The sequence below is a fragment of the Schistosoma mansoni genome, chromosome 1 (assembly GCF_000237925.1).
Source record: "Schistosoma mansoni strain Puerto Rico chromosome 1, complete genome".
Classification (NCBI taxonomy): Eukaryota; Metazoa; Platyhelminthes; class Trematoda; order Strigeidida; family Schistosomatidae; genus Schistosoma; species Schistosoma mansoni.
The window spans coordinates 16,291,107-16,315,264 of NC_031495.1; the positions used below are offsets into that span (position 1 = coordinate 16,291,107).

General features: G+C 34.8%; 1 protein-coding gene and 1 non-coding gene across 3 annotated transcripts in view; both read left to right on the forward strand.

Moving 5' to 3' along the window:
* Positions 1-1,338: 1,338 nt before the first annotated feature.
* Smp_133180.1 (putative zinc finger protein) overlaps positions 1,339-24,158 on the forward strand; it is a gene marked incomplete at its 5' end in the record, with an annotated part of 57,778 nt that continues 34,958 nt past the window's right edge. For both annotated transcript variants that reach the window (XM_018793437.1, XM_018793438.1), the window contains 8 exon segments: positions 1,339-1,775; positions 8,553-8,697; positions 9,510-9,673; positions 11,613-11,731; positions 13,084-13,451; positions 15,548-15,892; positions 19,960-20,325; positions 20,330-20,617. In XM_018793437.1, the coding sequence (XP_018647951.1) occupies positions 1,339-1,775; positions 8,553-8,697; positions 9,510-9,673; positions 11,613-11,731; positions 13,084-13,451; positions 15,548-15,892; positions 19,960-20,325; positions 20,330-20,617 (2,232 nt within the window).
* Positions 16,739-16,810, forward strand: Smp_tRNA_02365_Pseudo_CGA.1.1. The gene has a single exon. It is a non-coding gene (tRNA).

Here is a 24,158-nt window from a genome sequence, read left to right on the forward strand (position 1 = left end):
TTATTTAGAGATCACCTAAGTAGATGTTGTATGCTTGAGGGAACTACTGAAGCTGGACGGGAATGATGTGACCGACTATTTAACGTCGCAGTCACACCCCACAGTGAGTAATTAACGTGCATTAGCCCTTCGTGGTATACAGGCCTTATAGCTACTCTGATGACCGTACAACACAAACGACGTTATTTTAGAAATATATTAACAAGAACAGATACAAGAGACAGAGTGCGACACCATTGAATGGACCAGTTCACGGAGTGCAGTCAACTGATGTGCGTTGGTTGTCCTTGACTTTAACGAAAACCGGTGAACCGTTGGATATTGAGACGACTGCAGAATGATTCGGCCTGAACCATGTGACATTTAATTGGCCCTACAAATTAAGTTGCACCAGGAAGCTGAAATGAGAAATGTAATAGAAAATCCGTTTATTTCACGAATTAAGAACTGGTAGACAAATCATAAACCAGGCTAATCAGATACCTTAATATAGTTAAAATCAGGCTGTACAGAATACAGAGAGTAGATGGATAAGAAATCAACTCAAAGATAGAGATAGACATCTACATACACAATCACAAAGATTTTAGGGGTGAACAAGTAAATATTTGGCAGTACCATATCTGAGCGCATAGAACAAACGAAGAAGTTAGGACGATTTGTCTGCCTAGCAGCTAGAACAAACCCTATGACTTTTTTTGGTGGAGAAACTGCTTTCGACATTCCGACTGCAGTGATGCACTTTTAGCTGACCGTTATGAACAACTAGATTTTCGGAAGCATTATAACCGAAACATATGAATAATCAAAGACATTTAAAACCTAAGAAGTTGTGTTTACATCAGAAAAGTCTTTTGGGTTACGATAGGTTTAACATAACGCTATTGGATATTGGACAAAAGATAAAGTCTAAATTTGGGGAAATTTTACTATGTGCGTTAGATTTCATGGTCGCTCCTTACTTTTTTGGTTATAATTTATGTTGACAGTTAGCCGAATATCTGTCTTGTATAATCCATTCCTTCAAATATCAAATGGTGTTTCAGCATGTAGGGGTAACACTTACTTCTCAAGGTACACAAAGCGGTCTCGAAAAGCTAACGAGTTCAACGTCTATCGTGATGCTGCTGAAATTGTTGAAACCTCATTTGCTGGGGAAAATTTCGAGAGATCGGTGAGTGAACTGAGACACGCAAAGTTTGTTGAAAGGCAGAAGCACAAGTTTTCAGTGCTTCAAAAGAAGTATTCTAAGTACGTTTTGTTTAATACTAGGTGTTTGACTGAATCAGTAATCCTATAGAGTTGTCTGTGCTTACATGGAAGGCAAAGGAGCAAATTATGTTCTTGCTGAGTTGTGACGAAAGCATGGACTTTGAACAAATATCCAACTCATTTCCAATAACCTCTCAAGGTGCTGAAAAGCTTTTTGGGAATAAACCGTCATACGTTTTACAAAAGTCAGGGGACATCAGCTTTCTTTTAAAGCACGACTCTCATGTTATTGAACGCTGGAATCATCTGCTTTTATTCTTGAACAGGATTTATCGTGGAGGGAATGATGTTTCGGAATCTTCTGTTTTTGATATGATACCTAGTGGTCTATCGTGGTTATGTACAAACGCAAAAATGAACCTTCTAATGTACGCAGACGGGAACCCCAAACTCTCCTTCCCGAAAAGTCATAGTGAAATTGTGAAAGAGGATCATTCACATGGTCACTTTGAGATATATGCTGCAGCGTTTAACACTATGCCTAAAGATGAATTTTGTGATAGGTACACGCAACATGTTCTGAAGCTTCGTAAATTTGTCGAAACTTTTCAAAAACTCCAAAATTCTCCACCCCAGAACTTCCCATTTTCAGGTGACTATCACTCTTTACAGCTTTACAAATACTTGTTGAGTTGTGCAACTGCTGTTAATTCAAAATGTATTAATCAAAGATCAATTTCTCTTCCAAATAATGTAAAGCTCCGTGACTATTACACTAAACAAAAAATATAATGGTTTTTCTCGGAATGGTGTCTGTTAATGTCTTTTTGTTCATTAAATGATGTCTACATCTCGACACATGTAAATTCTAAGATAGCTAACTTGCATCCTGTTACAACAACCTGATATATTTGATGAACACCATCCACATGACTTTGCAAAAGCGTGTAAATATGCCTGTCCACAACTTGTGTTCATTTTTACAACTGATAGATCCTTTTTTCTGGTACATCAGGTAAACGCATGTACACAAAAAAGGGTTTTTGACTCTTGTCACTGTCCACGGTTAGATCATTGCAGCAAGTGACATCCTTATCCGTCTGTTGTGTTCTATTTCATATTTCTTTATTGCACACAAATGTTTCATTAGTTTTAGTTACTCATGGAAAAGCCAGTGCTGAAGTTCCGAATTTGTCGCTTTCATGATATTATTATTTAAAAATAAACATTGGTACAAGGTGGCACCAAAAAGATATGCGTCACGTCTATTTGTGTGAGGGGTGAGATATTTCCCGGGTTCCCAAAATGAAGCAGTTAGCTTTCTCAGGGGGGCCACACTATCAGCTTTCGACCTAAATATGTTATCCATAAGGCAGTAGAGCCCCCAAATGCCCCGGTACGGCCGAGAGGTGAGTCAACTCCCTCTCGAAATGCTCTCACATGGCCAGGCATATATAGCCCCTGCAAGGGAAGTCCTACTCACTGACTTCTCGTGGCATTACTGTTGCCTACGAAATTGAGAGGACGAAAAGCGAATGTCCGGCGCTTCAACCAGGTTGGTGGACACAGAAGGTCCACCTAGGGGAGTTGGAAAACCCTGATTCCTAAACCAATCGTGCACATGGGCTCCAGTATCCTGAAGGAAGAAATGGCGTATGAATCAATCGTTGGTTACCGGCTACCATAGGACTGCATCTCCTTACGTTGCTCCACTGCCTTGTGGATCAGACCTTTAGGTCAAATGATCCGGGTGTGGTCCCGTAAGAAAACCACCTGCTTCAGTCTGAGCACCTGGGCAGTGTCACAGCCCTCACACAAATCAAATAAGATTTGTGTGGTGCATATGTATCTGGTTCCCCTTTGTATCAATATTTATGTGTTCAAATAAATAAATAAATGACTTAAGGAGATACGGTCCCATGATGGCCAGTGACCAACAATAGGTTCATACGCCATTTCTTCCTTCAGGATACTGCAGTCCATATGCACCATTTGTTTGGAATCAGGGTTTTTCAACTCCCCTAGGTGAATCCGCCGTGTCCACCAACCTGGTTGAAGCGCCAGACATTCACTTTTCGTCCTCTTAATTTCGTAAACAACAGTAGTGCCACGAGAAGGCAGTGAGTAGGACTTCACTGGCAGTGGTTGTATGTACGTGGCGATGTGAGAGCGTTTCGAGAGGGAGAGTTGACTCACCTCACCCTCGGCCGTACCAGGGAATTTTGGGGGTAAGTTTTGTTATAGAACGTCGCTGACAGTTAAGTTTAGTGGTGCTCCCGGAATCTATCATAACTAATTGAAAGCCTGAATTCGGTGTTCTGACTTACTAATTTTCATTGGTTATCTTTTCCCAAGTTCATGACCGTCAATTAATTACTACAACTCCCACTATCTTGAGAACTAGGCTTGACTAGTTAATTTTCAGTTACTACTGTTACTCTCAATTCTCAAACAGTAGAATTATCAGAAGCGGAGTTCAAGCTGTCTCTAATTTCTGTACGTAGGTGGCTATACGGTCAATTTGCAGAAAAGGAGTGGCATTTTTCATCCGATGAAAGTATGGTAGATGGAGTGAGTTTACAATCTACAACACACATGTTAAATATGGGACCCACTATACTCATTACATTCTTACTTAGACTCGTACACACCGGTCAAGTTCGCGGCTGATTTATATTTTTAACTTAATAGCTATCGTCAAAAGCGTCTAGGGACAAACTTTCAGAACATTTTGCATTGTTTTGGTTCAAGTTCTTCACATTCTTTGTGATCTTAGTAATAGTGATGTAATGTTAACGTTTCACTCAAAATGTTGATTCAGTGCTCTACTGAGTCGTTTAAAAACTAAAATTTTCTGTTCTTTTAATCTTTCAAGTTACCCTCCTCTAGAGTGACGTACTTTCTTCAACAACAATTCAGCTAAACGTTGCTGCTTAGATACATACACGAGCAGTCCAAAAAATCCTGAGATGTCCAAATAATCAGTTGTATCACTAAAATAAGATTAATTAAATAGGATCATTGGTTATATGTTTGTTCATAAGATCATTTAATAGAGTTCAGAGCGCTTGAAAGAATTTTAATATTTCCGTCCTTTTCGGAGACTATATGTGTAGATAAATTTTGGTAAACTGGTAGTATTAATGTTCGTAATAGTCATAGATAGCAAAAACAGAAAGAAGGAAACGATAACAGGAGTCATGGATTTATAAAACCAGAAAAGTATATTTGTACTCAAAGAATCGTTTTCAATCCCTAGACAACCTTACTGTTAGTGGAAAATTTGAAAGTGTGGCTCTTAGAGTCTGATTATGCACATCGCTAGAGAAACTAGCTATGGTATAAATTCTTTCCAAACCACGTTTAGGTATTGAGATTTCGATAAATAGGCATCCTATGTCAGTATAATGCGAGTGATCCCCGGTGATAGGTAACTCCGACCACCACAATAAGGCAGCGGTTATCTGTCTAGATTAGTGATCTGAACATACTATTTTTAAACACGGGTTCACAAACCGAAAAGTCTTTCAAGTACTTTGTTCTAAACAGTCCCGCAGTTTTAGTTCTTGCGGTACTGGTGTTGACAGTATAAAAACACGTATTTGTTGCAAAAATTGCCCACAAAATGCCCTGGTACGGCCGAGGGTGAGGTGAGTCAACTCTCCCTCTCGAAACGCTCTCACATCGCCACGTACATACAACCACTGCCAGGGAAGTCCTACTCACTGCCTTCTCGTGGCACTACTGTTGTTTACGAAATTAAGAGGACGAAAAGTGAATGTCTGGCGCTTCAACCAGGTTGGTGGACACGGCGGATTCACCTTGGGGAGTTGAAAAACCCTGATTCCAAACAAATGGTGCATATGGACTGCAGTATCCTGAAGGAAGAAATGGCGTATGAACCTATTGTTGGTCACTGGCTATCATGGGACTGCATCTCCTTACGTTGCTCCACTGCCTTATGGACTAGATCTTCGGGTCAAAGGCTCGGGGTATGTCCCTCCAAGAAAACCACCTGCTTCGGTTTGGGCACCCGTGCAGTATCCCAGCCCTCACACCAATCGAATGATTTATGTGGCTCATATCTATTTGGTGCCTCCTTGTACCAATGTTTATGCGTTTTAAATAAATAAATAAGTTGCTGAAATTCGTTTTCTTGCGTCTACCTACCAGAAAACGGTATCCATCACAAAATCCCGCTTGTCCCTAAACATCTTTGAACTTCGTGAGATTGTGTATACACTTCCTCACCTCAGTTGATGCAAAGAAAAAATGCAGTTTTCCAATGTTTCAATTCTAAGCAAAAGAGCTGATAGTTGTTAGTAAGAGTCTGTTCTGCAATTTATATGGCTTTGACAGTACTTTTTTATCTCAACTAAACACTTCGTAGTTTTTTTATGACATGCTAAGGTACGTTAGACAGGGCTAATGTATGTCAAAAACCTTTATTGAGTATTCTGTCTAACGTTAGCAGTTGAGATAGTTTGAAATTAATTTCAAGGATTGGTTTTAAATGCTACCGTCGTTAGAAGTCATTAAGAATGGTGCAGGATCGGTGATTTGGAATAATGGCCAGATTTTTTATTCATAGGGTAAACTTAACCATATAAGAGATACTGATTGGTGGAACTGTCGGTTACATGCAGTCATTGATTAGAGATTTCATAAATGTATTGAGTGGACCGTTTCCCCCATTGTATATTGTTTCATCACTTACCTTAGTTGAACGTAAAAGATGTGAATAACTTTTATGACAATTTCTCAATCATTCTGGTTGATGTAGTCTTCAGAATATATTCAGTGGTTTTCCTGTTCCTGACTTTTCAAGAATTGAGATCCCGTAAAAGGTAGTCTTATTTCGTTTTAGAGCGAAGAAAATGCCACTATACCATAAGAAGGCTACTAGTATACAATTATCGGCTATTTTGTAGCACCTATTGTATCTAAAAAATTCAAAGTTGAAGAAGTTATAATAGGACCCCACCTAAAGACGGCAAACCAGTAGATAAAGGCAGATTTGAATTTATCACCTCACGATCGAGTTCGAAGTGCTTTAGATTAATTCTATTCTTACCCTTCTAATTGCGTTTTATTTTATTGTCCCTTCATACAATAGAGGGAAGATTTAATTATAATGTGAATTATTCAAACCGAACTATCATAATGATGTAAACGATCTGGACCTTCGATCTCCAAGATCCACTTAATCTTGAAAATGAGGTAATTTTTTTTCCTTTTTCAACAGGATTTCAATTTCGATGAAAAATATATGCATTCGATCAGTTGTATCATTTTATCCTGTTTTATTTGTTACTTTGTTAAATTCTTACTAATATCAATTATAATTATATTTCGTGCCCATATTGTACTGCACTGTAAGGAATGCCCAGTTTCCTGATGACTTGAATGCAATATAGTTCTATTTTTAATGTTAAATTTAGGTAGATCATATATATATATATATATATATATATATATATATATATATATATATATTGTGAGGGTATTAACAATAAATTCTGTACGTATTACTCTCCATACCTTGATTACTTTAACTCTTTATTTAACTTGAATTAATGTACTTAAATAAACATCGAAAATTCCCTGAAGTTCTGTCCGTGATTACACAACTTCACATTAATTTACGGTAGTTGCAAATCCTTTGCTACTTAATATTGTTCAATGATTTGTTCTGGGATGCCAGTTCTAAAGGTTGAATGAAGACTAACTTTTCTTCTTCACTTGTAGTGACCTTCACCAATCTTTTGTGAAGACAAGAACTAAAGTTTTAAAATGGTGACTATGTTTAGGAATCGCACAATATACAAGATATCATAAGTATCATTACTGAAGTTTGATAAGGTACTTTAAAATAATTTGATCATTGCGTAGATTGTCAGTAATAGAAATAGTGATATTCTCCTAATGTCCCAATGAATAAAAATTTAAATTCCTGAAGTTTCATGACTTATTTTAAGTAAGTTTTTCAGGGTAAGTGAATACTTAAACTCATTAAATTAACACAAGTTTGAATAACTCAGAGGAACAAAGAGGGAGTATTTAGTGTAACCAAACTACATCTCACACCATCAACGTACATTGAAATTCGATTCTGCTCTTTCACACTACAAGTATTACATTTTTACACACTCACTAACCTACAGATACAAAAACATTTCTCATAAAGATGTCTTGACCAGAGTTAAGTGACATTGAGTTGATCAGGTCTGTTTTTCGACTGTACTATGTGTTTTTGCTTTGTTCCTCTGTACCAATTAGATGTTTGGTAATTTAATTCGTATGTTTGTTTATTTACTCTTGAAAAATTACCTACAACAAACGTGAAACTTCGGAAATTTAATTTTCTTCTTGGTTTATTACAAATATATCATTATTCTTATTGTACAAGGTGTTATTAACGCGTTTTTGGGTACAGTTTCTTGCACTACGTTTCAAAATATGAAAGCTAATGAAACTATTCGTTAGCCTAAACCAAAGTAGACAGGATGAGGTTCAAGGCAGTGACTCTGCGATTGGGAATTAAACACCCTAAATATTGAGCCACTAATCCACGAAATATTGAGCTTTAGATAATGGTTTTTTATATAGGACTAATGGTTTTATTAGTTTGATCAATTTAGAATAGTATTGTTTTATGAACGGTCTGTAATAATTATTATGTAGATTTCATTATTTTTCATCTATAGGGGAACCGAAGTAGAAGTAAATAAACAGGCAACAGTATCAATGTGAAACCCAGCTCAAAAGCACATAGCTTCAAGTTGTCATATTTTACAAAATGCAGCAAGAAAAACAGAAACCTTGATAGAGCTACAAACAAAACAGTTATATGATAAACGCTGTTAAATATTTATTATCACCTAAGTATAACATATGGAACATAGACTTGCTAATTAGTTTACACTCATCCCATATAACATTTCTAATTATTCCATACAGTAGCTAGTTTAATCTTTGTTTTTTTTCTCAATTTTAGTTTTATTTAATCCAAATGAGATTTTAACCTAAAACATATTAGGATGGACTTCTGTAATGCATAATTTTTTTTATTTCAAGGTAAAGCTAACCAGTATAAATACTTGAGTTTATGTCCAATCGGGTCACAAATTCGTGGTCTATTCCACTTTAATTTACATCTGAAATATTTCATTAAGAAATTCTTTCTGTATAACCGTGTAATCTCTTATCTGATCAATAGCTTTCTTGGAGTGTGTAATATTGAATATACACTCAATCGAATTTCTTTTCAAATGAAGTTGACATCATTAACTAAAAATTATACTAATGTGATTCTATCTTTTACTTTTTCCTCTATGAAGGGATATATACACAGCTTCACCTGGGCTCCCCCAAGATTTATCATGTCGTAAACAATTTGCATTAAAAAATGAATCCCAAAAATTACCAGCTATTCAAGAAGATTCAGAAGCATGTTTACCTCCAATTGCTACATTTAGCCATCATGTACGTTTCTGATCTTTATATGAAATGATATAACTATTGATCAAGTTTATTCATTACTAGTTTTAGATACGATACAGTTGATTTTTAGATAAAAGTTTAAAGAATATCAAATGTCTTGTTCAAATTTATTTGAAAAGGAACTAGAAATAATGGCTTATACAAACACATCATCTTAACTCTTTGCTTTTCAGTTTAGTTATTGGTTAAATAATCTCACGAACGTAATTTCCCAGTCTTCAAGTTCAAATATTATCGGAAATGATAAATAAGTGAATGTTATTTTATCTTTCACTTCAAATAATATTTAAATGAAAGACCTTGTGTGTACAAATACATTTTGAAGATTATTGTTTAATTTGAAAATGGCTTCTCTTTTAAATTCATATAGTGTAGAAAGCTATTGAAAATCAGAAAACACCATACAGTGGTATCTCTCTAGTTCGAGAATTTTCAACATCGCAAATACACCCCATATAAAATCGATCTCGAGAGTTGCATATCTCGATACGATTACAATATATCTATAATCAGTTAAGTGTATTTAGTGATTTCCAATCTAAGACGGAAATCGCTATTCAATTCTCCTTGGTTTTCAGTGATTCTCGAGTGTTTTCATTTTCTATGGAAAACTATCGGCATCCTATACTAATCCCCTCACAATGCACCTTAGTTGATTATTGTTTATTTCTGAGAAATTACTAGTTGAGAATCAATGTAACTGGATCTTATGAGTGACATACCCATGAACGTTTCATAAAATTAATAGTAATCATGCGTATTGCTTTATTCGTCTCTCTCTTAACGCCTTACAGCGGCAGAACCGTATTGGTCCTTGTTCCTCCTACGTTGGTAAGTCAGGGAAATCGGTTGGTCGGAAGCGTCAAAAGCAACCAAGATCTAGACATACTGAAAATAAATTTTACTGCGATTGGCCACAATGTCCGCGATTTCTTCTAAAGAAGCCTTTTAAACAAATGTAAGTAACTATTTGTATACTTTGAATACTCCTCTTCTGGGAATTTATGACTGTCAGATTGTTTTAAAAAGTGTATAAATCCTATACAGTTTGCAATCGATGGTATCCCATCTATCATTGTTGATTTCATCATCATTTGCATCAATGACGTCACCATATAGCTACAAAGGTCCATAATGTCCTGTACAGGAGCTCTCTATCGGACCCACTTCATGTTTAGTTCTGTTCAGATACTCTGTATCTGAATATCCCAGTATCCTAATATATGTGTTCTCCCTAACGCCATAACTCTATATACAAGGCTTCAAACACCAGATTATTATTGTCCAGAGTTCTGAGTCGTAATAGTTACCAATGTATTTATTCATAATGGTCCGCACTTTCTTATTGAGGATATTCGGGAATAGATCGACCAGTTTATGTTGACATTAAAAACTATGGTGATCGTCGTAAAATACTAGTGGAACATTATTCTGCCTTATAATTATGTTGTTGATGAGTCCCTGATGGGACAAAATCAGTTACATGGTCTATACTGGTGGTACCCAATAAGCAAAATATTACCAATCTGCGTACTTAAGCAGTGTTGAGATACCCACCTAAAATCTCTATATGATAGCGTACACTAATCTCTTCAGCCCTTAATATCAACAATATGAAAGTTAAACACTTAACAATAATAATGAAAACTCATGTATAGTATTGTAGTTAGTGGGTTCATAAGTTCAGTATATTTATGTGCACATTAACTACAAATAATATCTTAGATTTTTCATAATCACTTTCACCTTGAACGTAGATCATATTATCACTAAGCTGTCCGATATTTTTTTACTCAGTACTTTTATTTTCAAACCAAGTTTATATGATTTCTGATTCGAATCGGTTCATTTTACAGTCGAATATGTAAAATACAAGTGTGTAACATTCATCACATTTTGAATTGGAGAAAATGTGTTTTCCATTTTGGTGTTTTGATAGTTTCCAGGACGATAGATAAACTTCTTAATTATACCATTCAACTGTGAAAACAGGATACTACCTAAATCTGAAATACGGTCGGATTCTGTAAAGGAGTGTTAACTACGGAATATGTCATCCAATAATAAGTGTTTTTGTAATCTCTTGCGTTATAAGCTTGTTCCTAATTAGTTAAACAAGTATTCAATAACTAAATATATAGAAAATAGCTATTGTATAATTCTGTCCAAAATTAATTTATCTAACCGTTGAGACTAGTTTTTATTTATTTTCGGACAGTTGAGTTAATTCATCTAGTATCTCACTGATTTAATAGTTGAAAATAATTATGTCTATCTACAATAACATAGAGTTCAGATATTTAATGCTTGCTACTTTCTTTCACTTTACCTTTGTGAAATTATTATGCCAGTTTAGCGCTCATGTAATCTTAAGGGTAGAATTCATCATTACTTATACTTTATGACATTTTATTGTAATGGTAGATAAGATAATTTTTATCATGAGCTGATATTGTACAAAGCATGATTACAAACTATGGGACATTAGATAGCCATTTCACTCTGCTAGGAATTCCTCAAATGTATACACAATCTACTCTTCATGAGATTGGATGAAAAAGCCCTCAGATTTCCTGGTACTACATTCAAGCTGTTGAGTGGAAATTCAGCTGTTTACTTTTGGTCAATTTACAATTTATTCGGATTACTGTTTAGCTTTATTGCTGTGTAACTATTTCACTTCCAATTGCATCGACTGCACTAGTCATAGCTTTTCTTTAGGTGTTCGAGAGATTTGTGTTACAAAAACAGTCACTGATGAGCATATAATCATTTATTAGTTAGTCTGTGGTAGGAACTTTACTCAAATTTAAATAAATTTTCGCAAACCTCTTAATTAATCAAGAAATTCCGAACTTTGACAATGAATCTTATTCATTATTCTTTATCTGTTCCAGGACTCATTTGAAACATCATTTACTTCTACATAAAAATCATTTAAATCTATCATGTTCACAGTGCGGAAAACGCTTTAGTTCAAAAGAAAATCTAAAAAGGCATACAAATGTACATTCAGGTAATTATTTATTTGTACACCTATTATTACTCTCCTTCTTTCTATATTGATGTGTGTGTAATATTTGCGTATACACAATCACTTTACTTTGGAGAGAAATTAACTTAATCAAGTCACCGATTGATTATTCTGTACATAGGTACTAGCCTAAATCCCTTGATATGTGTTTGTCTAATCATTCTGTTGACCAGTAGTCCTTATTTCTGAAATCTTTTTGAGATTCGGGGATCGATTCTGTAAGGATATGATCAGTTTGGTCGTTATAACACTGCATACTTTATTGTCATCCAGTTTAGAACAACTGTACTATTATGTAACTTAATTACCTCAGTCGTATATTGCTCTGAGTGTATAACCTTGTTGCTTTCATTTCTGCAAAGACTGCTAATACCTTGAATAATCGGATGTTAATTTTAAGTAGACAGGGTTAAAAAGATTTGGTTGATTGATTGTTAGATTTAGTAGTGGTTTGGCTCATACCCTAGGTGTATTATAAATCAAAAACATTGGACTGGCAGTTCAAATTTGAAACTGTTCAACAGTACACTAATGTGATTTTAATTTGGTTGAAAAAGGTTGAGCTTATGAAGTGTTGATGAGAGCAGTTGTGATATATGTTTCTGAAACTTAGATACCGCTATCGGAGGGCGTTCGGTGACTCTCTGTCTTCTTTCATTGTTTTATCCAAAGGATCGCTAACATCTGGTCTCACTACCTTGTCAGTAATGCAGAGGTTCGGCATCCTGAAACATTGGTTTCGGTGGTTTAGAGATACTTCATGAATGTTGTACTGGATGATCCTACATCGTACGTTGATTGCCGATGTTAGGGCTCGTTGGAAAACCATTGAGAGGTCAGTTTACGACATGTACCTGTTTTATGAGGGATAGTATGTGGCTAGGATCTGTCGATCCATCACGGCTCTCAGGTTGCGATCCTAGTGATGCTGTTACTCAGTGGCTTGTGACTTTATCATATATGGCTTTGAATAGAAGCTGCTAGTGATCCTACTGTGGTTTTCTCTTACATTCTACTTGATTAAGAGAAACTTCCTTGACTGGAATAAATCTACTTGGTTTTCTTTTTGACTGAACTTTATCTCCTATTATAATACGATTCTTTTTCACTTATTATTTTTGTTGTGTTTCATTTTAGTTTCATATTTCTTTTTACAATAATATATCATTATTTTGTATCACATACACTTTCAGTATCCTGATGATCCAGATTTTACGTATATTGGATAAAAAAAATACAATACTTCCCTAGTTAGTATTTGTTTGTCGTGGAAATTGTCTTCTAAATACTTAGGTTATTCAGCATTTAATGAATACCTATTTTTATTCTCTTAGGTTTAAAACCATATATATGTTCAATTTGTCGTCAAGCGTACTCTAGAACATCGGAAAGATCTCGGTGTATGAAGAAGCATCATTTTGAAGATAAATATTTTTCTGAACAGGATAAGCAATGTTTGTATAAAGATGTTTATAGTGATTGGAATTCATCTGGTTTATCTGCTTTACAAATCGAAGATAAAATTAATCAATCTCGTCCAAGACCATATATCTGTCAAATTTGTAATGATCATAGAGCATATACAGATCCAAGTTCACTTAGAAAACATATGCGCTCCCATCATACAAACTGTAAAAATGAAAAATCTATGACTGATAGGGATTCTACCAATGAAACTGTCATATCTAAATCAAAATTATCTGTATGTTTAAAATTAAGTTGAAAATTTAACTTTTTTTCACATTTCAGTTAGTTTTATCAAAAACAAAAAAACTGGGTTTACATAATTTTATTTAAGTTATACATAAAATTACATTTTTCTTGTCTACAAAATTATATTAAAATTTATAAGATTAATACTGAAATGATGAAGTATCTATCAATTAAAGAGGAAGAATATATTTGTAAAATCTCAGAGAATGAATCTGAAGTGAATACAGTGATCTTGAGTGCTGTTAGAGGTATGAGGGCGGTTATTATTTCCCGGTTGTCCACGCCGTGGAAGTGTTCTTCTTGAGGTACCTGTAAAGGAAATCAGATTAGAGGTGGTCCTAGTGACCTGAGAGCGTGACCGCAGTGCCCAAGGGACAACTGCTTGAGGTCGGTCACACACGACCTTTTGTGAGTAATTTTTGTGTTAGCTCCCTACTTGTTGGGACCTTACGGCCGGAGACAAATATCCGTGAGATAGAGCGAGGTGTGCATTTTTAGGGTCGACCTTTTCCAACCCCTCTCTTCCTTGTGCGAAGGTAGCATCGCTGTTATGCTGGTTTTCTGAAGGAAACACCTTACTGCCGTCACACCTCTGTACAGTCAGCAGTACAACTTCGCCCTCGGATCTTGGGTTTGCTGCTTTTAGTCTTAGCGCTCTTCAACCGACCTGCCTGGCATAGTAGGACCTTGAGGAACGATTGTTCCAGCCAGTATAACTCGATTGGTTCATCACGATAGGCAAGCCCGACCCCCACGTCAAGGTAGCAACAACGGTCGGGATGAATTTGAAGTAAACAAACGTTCCGCCTGGCAATCTGGTCCAAGCTTTTCCAAGGAAATATAATCAAACATCAAAATTATTCGATTAACTTTAACGCTTCAGATATGTCAGTATTGCACCGGATGTTAAACAAATAACAAACTAATGAAATGATGAATAACTGTGGGATTTTAAAAATCCATTTTTATAATTATAGTCATAATGTTCAAACTGTTTTATAAACATTCACTGAGAAATATGTACTACTTTTCATGATGAAACATATTAAATGATTTATTCATGCTACATTCTCAATATTTCTGCATCTAGTAGATATATAAAAACTTTAGTCTAAATTAGACCGAATAGTTTCACAGTATTTGCGCGTAGCTATCGTTACTAATGACTGGAGTCTCTGTATGACATGACTCAGAATCGATCACAATGGCGTAGGTGTATACACTCTCTATCTTACCTTAAACCTTGAGATTAAAATTGCTTCATATCTTTCTTTCTTCCTTCGTGTAATATATCTTTATATACAATCTTTCTTTTATATATTACCACCACTAAATTAACTATTTCTATGAATTTGGTGTTCACCTTGTTATGCTAACGAGGTATGGCAACTTTGACCGATGCATATATGTGCCTGGTCCTACAGTGTAGCTGACTGACTGACTGATCACGATATGAGTATGGATTCAAATTCATTGTACCCTACCAAAATAAATCCATCCTTAAGTCTCAGCCTGCCTTATGTATAACGAAAGAGAAAACACTTGTCAATTTTCAGTTGTCTAGACAACTTCAGTTTCTAATATGCCGTTGTGTAATTTTTCATACTGTATGCCGGCCTGTTCGACCTTTTTATTAGGTTCTTAATCAGCGTAATTTACTAGCAAAAATTGTAAGTAAATCTATAACTCCTACTTTTGTCATTTGGTTTACCTAATTGATACCGTTAATGTTTACTTTCATAAAATCTATGTCTCTATTCAATTCTCAGTTTCTTTTTCGATATATAATGAATTTTATAAATAGTTTGTACTGATTTCACCATGTTTATTGATTTTATTTATTCTAAAGTTATGATATCTTCTGTTTGGGTTAATAGTTTTTATTGCTTGATGGAAAGTTTGTATAAAGTTGTTGTCAGGTAGCCAGTCAAACAGAGGGAGTTATTGACCCAGTGGCATTTTGCCACAATTATACATCTTGTTGTATAAATATTATTTATAAAGTTGTATGAAAGTTTTTTTTTCATATTTTTTATCCTGAATCATTTTAAAGTATAATTTATTCATTTATGTTTTGCATTACAGAAAATTGTTCAGTATGAAGAACCTATAAGTCTTGTACTAGCAAATTCAACTACTGATATAGACGCAGTTGATTCATCTCATTTGTCGTTTGATAATTCATTCACTACAGAATCTAAATCATTATTACTTACAACTGATTCAGTTTATCCTGTGGTTATTGCTCCATATAATGCTTTAACAACGTCTATGACGTCATCAGAAATACCTGTTACTACAAATGTCATGATTTCTTTTAATAATAATAATGTTATCACGGAATCAAATATTTCAACAAATATCATTAATACGCCTAGGTATCATTTATTATTAAGGTCAGATTCTATTGTATCTCCAACGATGATGACGGTGATTTCAATGACATCAACTACTACCACTAATACTACTACTACATTAAAAAATGAATATGATGGTGACGTTGCTGTAGATTTATGCAATTCAGCTCTATGTCTACAAGTTTATTCCGATAAAGTGAGTATTGAAAGGAAAATTCCAATGAGAAGTTTATTGTTTCTTCTTGAAGAAGTAGTAAACTTCATTTTTTATGACATATAATCAACTAAACAGTTACAATTATATTTTGTTTAACAAAATCCTGACAGTTCAAAACTACTAAATTAAATCTTTCTTGCCATTCACTTATTACTGACGACTCTTATTAGTAGTTAGATTTTGGTTTTCGAAAAATGCCCATAGAAAGACTAATCGCTTTTCTTCTTATCAGATAACAGTGAAATGTTCATACGATTTACCATTAAGCCCTTTTTTCCGTGAAAGTCCCCGAATTTACTCATAATGACCTTAAAATTTAAAATCATTCAGTTTGAATGGCTGTAATCTTTCAATTCATTTTGTATTGTTTGTTTGAATCTTCACACTGATGTTTAGGACTTCAATTGATCAGTCTCTTATTGGCATATGTTCATCCTATGCGGATCGCCTCGATATTGCTTTATGTCGCTTCCTGGATTCCACTGCTAGCCACCATCCAACTTTGCTTATAATACTTGCGACTTATGGCAGTATCGAGACCAAGATGCAAGGACAAGATGCATATATTCCAGTAAGAGACTGATCAATTGCAGTCCCAAACATCAATGGAAAGATTCAAACAAACAATACAAAATGACATTGGTGAATGGTTGCTCAATTTCGTGAATCAGTTGAAGTTAGACATTAACACCGTTGGATGCCAGCTCAGTGGTCTATCGGTTAAGGGCTTCGGCTCGAAACTGGTAGGTCCTGGGTTCGAATCCCGCGAGAGTGGGTTCGTGGATGCGCACTGCTGAGGAGTCCCATAATAGGACGAAACAGCCGTCCAGTGCTTCCAGGTTTTCCACGGTGGTCTAGCTTCAATTGGCTCATGATCTCAACTCTATAAAACACAAAATGTATAAAAAATTTACCCCATTGTGCAAGCTAGCGGCTCTTAGGACTCAGTAGCTAAATGGGTAGCGTGATGGCGTTTGTAGTGAACGGTTCTGGGTTCGAGTCCCAGAGTGAACATCAACTCTGAGCGCAGGTACGTCCATTTGACGAGTCCCAAATAGGACGAAACGCGCGTCTTGGGTCCAACAGCTGACCAGCATCCATCTTTAGTTATAATTTTATTATTGATAAATAAAACAGACTTATTAATATATCAATCAGCTATCAGTTCTAAAAATATAAATGTCTAAAGGTCGTAAGAAAGGAATGGAATTTTAATCAAGTAAAAGATTCTTCACATAGCACGGAACATCTTTTATGGTAACTTGTAAATTATTGCTACTACATTGCATATTGAATTTTTGCTTCAGTCATCTCGACTTGCAACGATTGCGTCACGGGTTAATATATCACGTTTTACTAATTTTATATGAATAACGAGTTAGTATTGTAATTCATCCTTGTACCGCCTGTGTGACTCTATCATGTTCTACAGTTGTGAGATAGTTATTTAAAGCTAACAAATTACAGGGAATTAGTGAAAATCAATCACTAAACGACAATAACACTTCACCTGTTCTTTGAACACAAAGGTATTACGTAGGGAAAGTCTGGTATTATTTTTTGGAAATGAGCAATGATTTTCACAGAATCCAATTTTGCTTCACATCAGCCTGTATGTACAGTTCATTGTTACCGACTTTGAAAAACAGAACAAAATAAGATGCTACAAAATGAAGCGACAAGTGATGCAAATGGTCAGATCATTGCTGAAATTATGTGAGTTCTGTGTCTACAGTGACATTACGATGCTTAGAGATATGGACCATAATTTTGTTAAAAAATATTTCTGATATCGACTAAAAGTTTAGTACATCATTCTGTCTACGGCTTCGAAAAATCACAATAAATAGAATCTTTCAAACTGAAAATTATAAAAATTAAAGTTGTCTGTCATTCTTATTGTTTTTTTCTATGTATATGTGGATTATTGAGATTTCTTCCGGAACGTAAGAATAATATCTAGCCCATACAGTAACAAACAAGTTTAAATTGCAAACAGTTACAACTATTCTAAATGTAATATATCTTTTATTCTTTTTCATGAAAAAAAACAATGTAATCACACTCAAGTTATGTGAAAGTGGTGATTTATCGGTTAAAGAGTTCAGTATTCAAATGTTGTGTTATTGGTTTGAATTGCTATTATCACTATGGTTTTAAAATAGAAAGAATGGGCACAAAATTTATCTTGGTTTAGTCAACTCTATAGCGTCACTATGCATCACATACATGGATGTTTACTTGTATACTGAGTTTCATAGTTTATGGAAATAGTTCTTTATTCTGTTTTCCGCTGTTAAAACAATCCTGTGTGCTTTTGGTTGGTCTGATCCAATCGATATGAATCTCTGAACCTAGGTTTCATTATAATTTTCACTCATCAGCAAGGCGTATGTACAACCTTCAGGGGACTGGTGATTTTGTGACAATGAATGATTTCCCATCGATTCAGATCACCTAGTTGTCGCAACACAACTCGATTGACAAGATTCTATTAGCCTTAAAATTCACAGAAGCATTGGATTGGTTACTATGTATTCTGTGTTGTGAGATAATGAAGGCAATTAGTATGGTTTGCGGTGAATCTTTTAATTTCATCATGGTTATGGTTGTGGACAGACATTTGAAATCTTCCAAACAGTTGGGATGTAATATTTTATCAGATACAAACTATTCATTCCGTTCACATCTTTTCGTTGCATATTCTCAGGAGAAACGAGACACAGTTACATTAAAATGCAGACAAGCAAAAATAGTACAAGAGCTCTACAATACTATATTTAGCACATACACTATGCGATGACTAGGTTATAATAACTGACCTAATCAAAACCTTACACTCCTAAGCCTCTTGCCTATTGGTTGCTGTAAAGATTCTCACGTCATTTAATTTTGGATAATTTTACTTACCAATTCCATGTATCGATCATATCTTCTTATCATCAAGACCGCCTTCGACTCGTTGGACAGGACTGTTCTCTGGGATTGTCTATTGAAGAAGGGTGTGCCTGAGAGGTTTATTAATATCCTAAAAGCCCTATATACAAACACTTCAGGTAGAGAGAGGGCATACAACCACCTCTCTTCATTGTTCCATCGAAACAATGGGGTTAGATAGGGTTGCCCAATCTCACCATTTCTCTTCAACTTTGCTATCTAAGACGTTGCAGAAACAGCTCTGATGGATGTTAGTAATGGTGGTATGGGTCTGTTGCTTGGAGAAAGACTTCTCGACCCTGAGTATGCGGGTGATACTGTCTTGCTGTGCGATAATGCCCAAGCCATGCAATCCGCACTTAATCAGTTGGCAATCATTGTCCGCAGGCACGGTGTTTGCTTTGCACCTTCGAAGTGCAAAGTACTTCTATAAGACTGGTAGGATTCTAATCCTGTACTCACCCTGAGTGGTGAGCGGGTCGTGTGTTCGGGCCCAGTGACGGCGATCTAATCGGTTCCACCATCTTGAAAACTCTACTTCGGTGGCTTAGACATATTCTACGAATGTCGTCCCGGAGAATTCCTCGTCGTGCATTATTTGGAGACGCTAGGACTGGTTGGAAAAAGCGGAGAGGTGGTCAGTGTATGACATGGTGTCGTGGTATGAAAGAAAGCTGCAAAGGGCTGGCTTCTGTTGGTCATTCCTGATTTCCTGGTTGGGGTCCGAGAGATGATGCAATACAGTGGCTAGAGACGTTATCAGATATGACTCAGAATAGAAGCCAGTGGCGATTCTGCTGTAACCTTCTCTTACCTTCTTCATAGAAAGTGGTTGTAACTTTCCTAAGTGGAAGAATTCTTTCCGGTTATACCTTTCTGTTTCCCTCATTATATTATTATTATTATCATTATTATTACACTTCCATAAACTAATCTGTGGCTGTTATTGTTCGTTTTTTTCCTTTTTTCTTATATGCACTTTGTAGACGTATACTTCTGTATCTTCGTCAGAATTAGGAAGAGTCGATTCATTAACACTACCTTTATCAACAGTGAATTCATCTAACAGCATTATACCACAATATATTACAGAAACTAATCGAATTATTGACAATGGTCTTTCATCCAAAAATTTATTTTATTCAAATTCTGGTCTTGATCTTACTGATACACATTATCTTACATTGACAGGAGCTACTGAAGCGATAGATTTATCATTTGATCCCTCTGTAGATATAATAACTGTAAATCCAATTGACTTAAGTTCTTCACAGCATTGTACAACATTGTTTTTTGAATCGACAAATGACATAATCGGGAATGTTTTTATTATATATTTAATAACATTATCCTGAACCAGGTTTCAGTTTTACCGACCTCTTACTTACTAATAATGATGAAGAATGTGAAACGGAATACCCTGAAGTTATAATTTATCCTGAAAGTGCTGTTTATCGTTCAAACGAAACGTCAACTTCTTTTACTACTACTAGCCACAATGATAATAATAACAGTACCGTAATCAGTAGTGAACTTAAAATATCAGATACACTTATCTCGCCAATGAATAGTCATTGTATTCCATCAGATACACTAACGACGACAATAAAAACAACCTCAACTGGAGGAGAAGGAGGTTATAACGTACAACCACCACCTTTAGACTTACGCTTAATACAATCCAATAATTTTTATTCATAAAAATTATTTTTTGTTTTCAAAGAAAATGTACATTATCTCTTGTGAATATTGTTCATAATTGCATAAATCCTAGTATTTCTTTTCTTTCCCATTTAGTTGATTCATTTCACAACGTTTTATCTTTAAAAAGTAGTCTATATTTATAAATCGTACTGTATATATGCTAACAGATTTATAGTACCTTTTTTTCTGATGTAAATATATAATTTCTTCGGGAAGTGTGTTAGGTTTTTTATGACTCTTGAATAGGAGTTTTATACTATTTATGTATATAGATAGAAATGATTGTGTGTTTCTTGTTCTGAAATTTTTTTAGTAATGTTTGTGTATGTGTGTACTTTCCTATGTTACTCACTTACTACGCATAGGTTTTAGTATTCGTCTGTCGGTCACATTTTGTTTTTGTGTGAACTTTGGTGCTACCGTTTAGCTGTCCATACTAAAGTAGATGTAGAAAGATTAGACTATGTAACGCTAACTGAAAGTCTAGTAGTGTATCCATTAAGTCAACGCTCTACTGATCGTTTGTATGACCAAATTGTTTCATGACTGCATTGTATCCCTGCAGTCAAATTTAAGATTATATAGTGATATTATTCGTTAATTTTTGTATACAATCTAATCTGACAGATTACACGTGCTATTTATTGCATAATGGTACATGTATTGATTTCAAACTTTAATAATCGTGATATACGTCACCTTATTGTAGAGTAATCAGAATATTTTTACTGATTGTTTTCAAAGAGTAAACTCCTGGTAGATTGTACTTTGTGTAAGTTTTTACATTATCTAATGAGGTGCAACACTTAACCTAATTATATGAGCGCATAAAAATCTGGTTACAGCATGTCATCAGAAAATGGAATGCGTCACACAAAGTAAGGATAACTTTGTGAGGAAAACGGAAAACTTTAGAAGAGAAGAGAAAAAAGATAGTCCATAAATAAAATAATTTACAAGAGTAGTGTGTGATATGATAGACAGTTTAGCTAAAAATAGAAATGAGACAATTTAGAATCCTTTGATTTAAAGAAGTCCCTCTCACATTTTTGAAGAATGTAAAAAAGAATTGCGAATGCGTCGCTATCGGTTTTTATTTTGAGCCGTATTTGGTAACATCCCGATTCACTGAGCTTCATCATCTTCTGGACCCTGACCAGGGAGTCGCCTCATAATATTTCCATACCATGGCGCCATGTCATAGATTAACTGTCTCTGTCTTTTGGAGTTCACTATAATTGAACTCAGAGAGCCGCTTAACTTGGAGAGGTCAGGTTTCAAGAGCACAGTGTAGAACTTCTCTCACCGATACGTTGTGAACCCGCACTCTTACAGCTAGAATAACATAAAAACCCCAATGACGGTCTAGATTTTCACAAGACACTCTGACTTTCACTATACGTATACTGATCTCATTGGTAAGATCGCGCAACTGCACAAATGCATGAACTTTCAGGCTTCCAGTGGTTTATTTCCAACAGTGACTGCAGTTTCAGGTTACTGCTAGCCCTGAAAAGTGCTTAACACTTCGAGGGTACAAAACATATACCATACTCATACTGTGGTGATAAATATACTATACAGAAATTACAGACTGCTAGATCTACCAGGAATAATTAGTGCTAGATTATTAAAGTTCGCACTTAATTGTTCAAAATCATTTTTGAGGAGGAAAGAGATATCACTAGTTAACTGATATTCAACAGTAAGTATGGAAAGCATACTTTCAGTTTAACTGGCTAAACTAATTGTGTTGAATTTGAGACCGGATTTGTGATACATCATCTCTTCCTAAGAATAAGCTACTTGGATACTATTGTTTTGACAAATGCCTTATATTCAAATTTATTAATATAAAATTGTAGTAAAATATCGGATATAAAATATAAGAATTTTAAAAAATTTCACGTCCATTTCGCAGCTTATTTTGTGTGTACTTTTAGTAATTATATGTAGTGAAGTTTGTATGGTTTAAATGTTTGACTGCATGTTACATTATAGATATGATTTATGGCCTGTAAATGACACAGCACACTGAATCAACTCAATCAAGATGACATAGCTAGACCTATTTTGATTGTATTAAATATTCTGCTTTGTACTTCGTAAACTTGTGTTAAATTAATCTGGTTCTTGATTTTTGTATTCTCTGAAGAAGTGACCTGCACTAAGTTGCAAAACGTCAGTAATTCAATTTTCAACTAATTGAGATATTAAAAACATCTATTATTTTATTGTCATAAATAGTACACTCAATGTTCAATTTATCTAAAAATATAAAGTCAGTACTTGGTCATAAATGATATGCACAAACTGCATCAATGTTGTTAAGCCACTTTAGTTGCACTTTTGTTTTTTTTTCCTGAATGATTTTTTTGTAAATCTATCAACGACTTAATAAATGTTTACTTTTGTGAATATATTCTACTTTTTATCTGAATGCAGAACTTGTATTTCCATTGCCTTGTTACTCTGTGGCTAATCAGAAAAGTACATAAATCCTTACATTGACAAGAAAAAAAACTTCAGTATCATAGTGCTTGGTAAGAGACCAAATATATACCACGCTTAAATATCTTATGTGCACCCTAGGATATATCTATAAGTCTAGTATTTTGAATAAATGTATAACATGTTAATGGTTTTCGAGCTAGTAATTGATTCTATTTTCAGATCTTGTCTTGTACGTATGTGGTTAGTAACCGTATACTTAGTTAACACATGAATGTGTTTAAAACTAAGTAATATACAAATTTCAGTAAAATTGGGTCGGTGATAGCAGTAGAACCAAGTTATTGTCTATCTAGACATGGTAGGTTAGTATATAAGGCATTAGTATTCGCGGCGAAAGGTGTTGTGCTTGCGTCCCTGTGTGAACATCACTGCTAGGCAAATGGTGTAACTACCTAACAACACTGAAATCGGGTGGGAAAAACGAAAACTTGGCCAGTCCATGACACTGGATTGTAGTATCACCGTATGCATTTAGTATAGCGCTATTAAGGCAATCCCCTTGAGTTGCAGATATACTTATCGATACTGATCAAATGGCGTTCCTAATATGAACGAGAAAACTCATTCTTACGTATATAGGTGGCACACTTTTCATAAAAGATTGATCGGTCTATGTTGATATAGTCCATTTTTACAGACACAAACCTAGTAATTTCGTTTAGTTACTGATTTATTTTGTGTATATGATTATAGTTGCTCGGTAAATTATTTGACTGTCAGATCAATTGTGCTAAAATCAATTATTATTACAGCTTGTTTTTCTTGAATGTAAAAAAACATTACATTGTATATTATCTATGAATAAAACTATTCTATTGGTTGGTTTATTTTATAAGGTTGCTAAGATCACAATTCATACTCCGTACTGAATGATTAAAAAAATTAAATGTGCATGATTTGACCTTTGTTGATTTAATAGAAAATTAAAGTGAAAAGTTGATCTTGATCACAAACATGTCTGCGTTAA